At 39.4% G+C, this 6846-nt stretch overlaps 1 protein-coding gene across 3 annotated transcripts; it reads left to right on the top strand.

Moving 5' to 3' along the window:
• Nucleotides 1–1119: 1119 nt before the first annotated feature.
• Nucleotides 1120–6319, top strand: LOC116025365 (interactor of constitutive active ROPs 3-like). 3 transcript variants are annotated; one of them, XM_031266577.1, is made up of 4 exons: nt 1120–1288; nt 2619–2731; nt 3725–4007; nt 4429–6319. In XM_031266577.1, exons 2-4 carry the CDS (start codon nt 2712–2714, stop codon nt 6049–6051), a joined length of 1926 nt encoding a protein of 641 aa, XP_031122437.1. In that variant the 5' UTR covers nt 1120–1288; nt 2619–2711; the 3' UTR covers nt 6052–6319. The 3 variants fall into 3 exon arrangements, with proteins under 3 accessions (XP_031122437.1, XP_031122438.1, XP_031122439.1); XM_031266578.1 differs by having other exon boundaries at nt 1120–1360; XM_031266579.1 differs by lacking the exon at nt 1120–1288 and adding an exon at nt 1598–1618.
• The last annotated feature ends 527 nt before the right edge of the window (nt 6320–6846 follow it).

Here is a 6846-nt window from a genome sequence, read left to right as displayed (position 1 = left end):
CAAGGTCACAAGGAAAATGAAGATTCTCCAATAATTGCCCATGTTAGTACTTGGTAGTCTGTGTGGACTCGAACATTGCTAATACCATTTTCTAAATTTAAAAGTGACGCCATAATTCGATGACATTATTGTTATTTAAATTAAATTAGGAATTAATCACGAGCCTTCTCACCTAAGGGACTACTTAGTGATGGTAATTTTATTTACTATCTTGTCAAATTGAGATATGAAATTTAAGAGACAAAACATCTAAAATATATAAAGATGTCAACTATCATGTAGTGTGATAGCATCCTGATTACCATTCCAAATGAGTGGTCATACCCTTATAGACCTTGTAAGAATCATGAAGATATAAAAAAAATTATAAAATAATAATATTTATTATTTAAAAAAAAAAACAAGAACGTCTGCTATGGTTTTCGCTGGAAACTAGACCAGTTCCGGCGAAAACCAGTCCGTCGGAACGGAAGGGAGAGGGACGTCATGTCGCGGGGAAGTGATATTTCGTTTCCGGAAAATGACTTCCGAACTTTTTGTTCGGAAGTTGTTTTCTCGAAAAAAATAGGCAATTTTCCTTGGTCAACAAAAAATAATTTCCGTTGACCACATTTTTCAGACGTTGCCAAACACCGAAAGCTCGAAAAATGATTTTCAATGATTTCTGAAAATCATTTTCCGGATTACCAAACACACCCTTAAATGATTTACTTCATCATTTTTATTTCATTTATTATGTTTACTATTTATTAGTCAAATCAATTTTTTCTTCAGCATATTCTCTTTAAGTTTTTAAAATTATATCTTTTGTATTTATTAATATTTTAAAAAAATTTAAATTAAAAATAATTTCAATCCAGTAATGTTAATCTCAAATCATTTAAGAATTAAAAACGTTGCCAATGACCTTGTGGTCCAGTAGTATCAAATCCTTCCCTTTATACGGGAGGTGGTGGGGGTGGGTTCGAGCCTCTGAGATAGTAGTTATGAACAGATACTGCATTCTAATAGAGTTAGTAGTATTAAAAAAAAAAAAAATTAAAAACGTTGTACAAAATCTAAGGTAAATTGAAATTAAATGTGTCCCTACCCTATACTCCTCTACACCATTGTAGAGTAGAAACAGCGAGCCAGCGTAGCAGGTGGTCTCGAGTACTGTGCTCTGCATCTTCAAAATTTCAACAGTAACAACACACGGCCCACTCCTCTCTCTCCTTCCTGTAATGCTTCAAAGGGGCAACAATTTTCTGCACATTCTTCAACTCCTAGCCTCCATTCCATCTTCTCGGTAAGCACAAAACTTTGTTATCTTTTCGAGTTTCGCCCCCCAATAACCGCAAAAAAACAAGACAGATGATACGTAAGAACTCGCTCTTTGATTCTCCCCTTCTGTTTGGTTCTTGGGATTGTGTTTTTTTAAGTTCCTCAGAGTGGGACAGTGCTGATTTTCCCATTTCTTGTTTTGGCTTTGGCGTGTTTTAGCAGTACAGGGCAATGCAATGATGACAACTTTTTTAAACTTTTTATGTCTGCAATGTAGTCTCATTTTCTCGCATGCTTTTCAGTTTTCACTACTTGACAACAGTGTTTATCTCTGCATTTGAGCTTGATGTGTCTGGTAAAGTTCCCATCTTTCTTTTCTGTTTGCTTTCAAGCCAAAGCAAATCGAATCTCGGAATGAACACGCAATTTTATATGTGCTTTCATGATGTGATGTCACTGATTTGTATATGTTTATGAGTGCTTGGATTTGTTTCCCTAAACTCCATTTTAGCTTATTTCTTGCTGGAACATAGGGGAGGTTGAGTTTCTCTCTCTTTACATGTGTTTAGTATAGATGTTCTTGAAATTGGAATTTTTGTCTTAATATTGTGTTTATCTAGATCTGAGTTATAATTGAGAGAATATGAGAACCCAGTTTTGGGCCCAAATGTTCTTTCTGCAGATTTGAGTATTTTTTTTTTTTTTTTGCCTTTTCTTTTGTTTTAATTTGAAGAATAAAAATAAAATTGTAATCCCAGAAAAGTATGAAGCAGGATAGCCTTCTTTTCCGGCGATAATGGAAATATCATTTTTGGGTGACAAGAGTGCCCTCCTGGAATGAGGTGCCAATTTACCCACTAGCCCATATTGGCATGATCTTACCCACAAAAGGCGAAAATCCCTCGCCCCAAGGTAGGATTGTGGGTCAGGATTGTAAATTATGGTAACTCGTCCATTAGGTCGAAGGATCAGTTCTTAGTGCCTACAATAAGTTACACAAAAGTGTGAAACTCTCGCACTGCAACTGTCACGCATAATCCCGTGTCCTTGTCCATAATATGTCAGCTACCCGTGCGGGCCACAGTGGCATGACATGTCCCACTCATTGTGTGATCCTCGTGACACAGTGATAATCCTTTCAGCATTCAATGTTGACAAAGAGTGAATGAAACCAATAAATCTTGTAGTTAGCTACATTCTAGGATTATTTTAATTTCCCATATTTTTTTTTTGAAATCTTGAATTGCTCCTTGGTGCATTTATGGTTTTTGTTGGCATAGGATTCCCTGTAACTATCTCATTGTCTTGCCCGTTAGCTTGGGGTGATATAATATCTGCATTCTGCACTGCTGCAGGGCTGTGGGGCAGGGAAGCATTGAAGTGGTAAATACGATTCTCCAGCGTTCTGAGATTCATATTCATAGCGTGGTCACGAGGGTGGTTGAGATATGCAGACGCCAAAATCAAGGTAAATTCAATGCCTTCCATGATTGTTATCCCTTTTTGTAGGTAGTAAAAATTGAATGGGATAGTTGCAGTGGAGTAAATTTGCTGTTTTAATGGTGGTAGTTTCAAATCTTGAATGTAGTGTCTGTGTTTGGTTGGGACCAAACTTTCGCATTTTAAGTGAATTGACACTTGACGACACTTCGCCTTCACCTTCTGGCCTCGATAAACATTCATCAGTGACACTAGTGTTGCTCTGAACTGAGATGTTTCTTGTTTAATTTTTGTTTGTTTATGGTATGTTTTGGTTCTCTGGTGCCGAGAGGATTGTACTGTCTATCGTGCTTTCTGGATTCTCTCAACTGCACTAATGAGTATGCCCTCCATCCCGGGGTTCTGGTAGTTATGTTCTTACCTGCTGATTATAATCGGAAACCTGAAGGCTATAACATGGAGTACTTAAGTAACCAATTCATCATTCATCAACGCTACATTTTATCAACTCAGATATCGGGTATTCCTTGTTTGAAACCAGAATCTGAGAGAGGTCATCTTTCTCCCCATTAGAACCGATATGTTTTTATATTCAAAGCTGTGAACAGATGGTAAATACGCATAATTTTTTTTTAATTACTATTTTCTTTCATTTTCGTGTTTTGATATGGGCGTGGTGAAGGGTAATGTTGACTGGTTGATATTGCTACCCGCTTAGTATCTATTTAACTCGTCAAAATCCCCGGTGTCTTAATTGCAGTTGCAGTGTCGGTATCTTTTCTAGGCTATGTATTTAAACCGCTGAGATTGGTTTGTACTACATGTTTTTAATTTGTTACCTAACACAGCTAACAGCAGTTATCACTTACAGGTTTAAGTGATAAATAACAATTTCTGGTAATTTCTGTCATGTGAAGAATTTGAAGGCTGCTTTGATCATTTAAGTAATCAATTGTGGTTTCACTAAAACATTGTTTGTTGATTAGTTCACTTAACGAATTGTCTCGTTACTTTTGAACAGAAATAGCTCATCTGAAGTACCTCAACGAAGATCACCACAATCAGCGTCTTCAAGAGTCCCTCTAAAGATCTCACCTCGAGCTGGTTCTCAAGAAGTGCCTCGAAAGTTCTCCCCACGAGCTTCCTCTCAAGATGCGTCTCAGAAGATTTCTCCACGTGTTGTGCGTAAGCTTGTGCCAACTGTGCCTGATTCTACCTTGTCCTCTCCTCATGTAATTAGCCGGACAAAGGAGAGAAGCCCTAAAGTCAATGAGAAAAAGTCGCCTAAGAGCTTAGGATCAGAGGTATAAACCAACAAATTATGACTCTTGGCATGCGCCTTTAGGATAACGTGTGAAAATAGTTTTGTGCTATTGAATGGGCGTTTCTTACATGTTAGATAATTTTGCATTCATCTCAGCATATTTCTGCGTTATCAATGTGACTGCTGTGCATTCACTGCACGATAATCATATGCTGGTTTTTGCGGGATTTTCCCTGTGATTAGCATTCAAGATACCACTCGTGGAAATGAACCCATTATTTGAGAACTTCTGCAAATTGGGAGTGTATTTTCATTGTTTCCATTAGTACATTCCATTTCGGTTTTCAATTGGACACTATTTTTCTGTCAGTGCATAACGGGCTTTGAGGTGTTGCATAAATTTTCAGTTGCATGCCTTATTTCGTTTTCCAACTCCCACCGTTTTACTTTACAATTTACAGAAGCGCCCGAGCAGAGTGAGTGAGTTGGAATCTCGGGTTTCTGAACTTCAGAATGATCTGAAGAAAGTTAAGGACGAGTTATGTTCAACAGAAGCGTTGAAGAATCAAGCAGAGCAAGAAGCGGGGGAGACGAAGAAGCAGCTTGCTGCCATATCTTCAAAACTGGAAGAATCCGAGAAGCAGTTGTTGAAACAAGCGGTTGCTGATGAGGTTTCTGTGACTGAACCTCAGAAGTCCCCCGAGGAACCGGTTAAGGTGGTGGAATGTGAGCTCGAGGTGACTAACTCGAGCGCACTGGTTTCCGCCTTGAATGAGATAAAAGAACTGAAATCCCAGCTTGAAAACATAGCGGAGTCTGAGGCTACCCAAACCAAGAACGCCGGACTAGCACAGGCTGATCTGAATAACTTGAAGGAAAATCTGACCGATTCTCTGTTGCTCGTGGAGGACATGAAAATCCAACTAAGGGATTGCAAGGAGGCGGAAGCTCAGGCGCAAGTGCTTGTTAATGAAACTCTACTTCAGCTCGAAACCGCCAAAAGAACTGTGGAAGCCCTCAGATCAGACGGGGTCAAAGCCATGGAGTTGTACAATGCTGTGAGTATGGAGTTAGACCAATCGAGGGCACATGTCAATCTCCTCGAGGAGCTCGTTTGCCAACTCCAGGCTGATGGTACTAAATCTGGTAACGACTGTTCTCGGGTTATATGTGACCCGAAGAACAGAACAAGTGAGAAAGAAGAAAACCATGAAATGCTCGAATCAGAGATTACATCTTTGAAATCTGAAATTGAAAGTCTGAGAGAAGCTTTAGAAGCAGCCGAGGTTAAACGCAATGAAGAACAAACTCGAAGCACTGTGGAGATCAGAAGTGCTTACGAGTTAGTGGAGCAGATAACGTCCTCCTCGAGCCAGAGAGAGGCTGAGCTCAAGGGCGAGGTACAGAAACTGAGCCTAGCGATCGAGGAGTTGAAGGCAAATCTGATGGATAAAGAAACTGAATTGCAAGGAATCTGCGAGGAGAACGAAAACCTAGCTTCAAGATTGGAGAACAGACAATCAGGACGGAGAGAATACGAACTGGAAAAGGAGCTTCAGAAATCAAGACACGAGATTGAAAATCTGAAGGCGAACTTAATGGACAAGGAAACAGAACTGCAGAACATATCAGAGGTAAACACGATGCTCAAGACGAGAGAATCCAACAGAGGGGAAGTCAACGGGGACGATGCTACTGAACTGGAGGGAGCCAATGTGGTAGAGCAAGAAGCTCTCGTAAAGCTCAAGTACTTGAAAGAAGAAGTCGATAAGAGCAATCAACGAACTGCTCGAGCGATGGAGCAGTTGGATGCAGTGCAGGCCTCCAACGCAGAAATGGAAGCCGAGCTAAGGAGGCTAAAGGTGCAGTGCGACCAATGGCGCAAGGCTGCAGAAGCTGCTGCAGCGATGCTTTCAGCTGGGGACAATGGGAAATTCATCGAGAAAACATTGCACAACCACAGCCCCGGTTCAGGGAAGATCAGCCCTCCTTACAACGAAGACGTGGACGAAGATTTGCTGAAGAGGAAAAACGCGAATATGCTTAAGAGACTCGGCATCTCTTGGAAGAAGCCACAGAAATAGGAGCTCCTTGCTTAAGAGACTCTCTCACATATATGACATATTTAATGTAAGTGGTGTTCTGGCTTGTTCTAAATGTGTACTTCAAACCAAACCATATGGATACTTATTGTGACCAGGTAAGGTATTATGTTGATGTCTAGGTGATTTTACATTTGTTGTGGGTTCTTATTCTGTATTCATGCAAAATATCAGTTGAAACTTGAAACACTAGACTACTTGGTAGCTGTAATCCTGAAGTTTCAATTAGTATATATATATATTTTAAATCTTTCTGATGTGTGAATTAAATTGCCTCTCGATTCTTGATTTTCCGAAGAGTGAATGCAGCAATTCCTTTGCCCTGCCAACAATTTATCACCTGATTACCAACTGAGTCTTTGCAGGCAATGAGCAATTCCGTAGTTGAAAGCAACATTCATTGAGTGTATAAAATCACGCACGAGCTTAGTTCACTGGTTCATACAATATTTGACAGAAGTGACTAATGTTTTAAACTCAATAGTTTATGTGAGAGTTATGCTTTAAGTGGACAGATTTTTTGTGCACACTGACATTTAATCTTATCTGTCTGCTAAGCCATTGAGTTACCATAATTTATATGGGCCTTTGAGAAAGGAAGAAAATCCCTTCAACTGGTTCGTGAAACGAAAACTAAACTGTAGATAGTAATGACAAGAGAACAAAGAACACCATTGCATGAATAATGATTTATAAACAAAAGATCGGTAGCGGTGTTGTGTATAAAACTTTTGAACTATAATACATTTTTTAAAACTACAATCTAATCTATATTTG

The sequence above is a fragment of the Ipomoea triloba genome, chromosome 7, assembly GCF_003576645.1.
Source record: "Ipomoea triloba cultivar NCNSP0323 chromosome 7, ASM357664v1".
NCBI classification, from domain to species: domain Eukaryota; kingdom Viridiplantae; phylum Streptophyta; class Magnoliopsida; order Solanales; family Convolvulaceae; genus Ipomoea; species Ipomoea triloba.
Note: the sequence above shows the minus strand (reverse complement) of the source record. Positions and strands in the feature narration are given on the sequence as shown.

Bases quoted from the DNA above. Each gene is read 5' to 3' on its own strand.
- LOC116025365 (XM_031266577.1), top strand. From the start codon at position 2,712: ATGCAGACGCCAAAATCAAG. The intron at 2,732-3,724 runs GTAAATTCAATG...ACTTTTGAACAG, and splicing joins ATGCAGACGCCAAAATCAAG to AAATAGCTCATCTGAAGTAC. The intron at 4,008-4,428 runs GTATAAACCAAC...TACAATTTACAG, and splicing joins CTAAGAGCTTAGGATCAGAG to AAGCGCCCGAGCAGAGTGAG.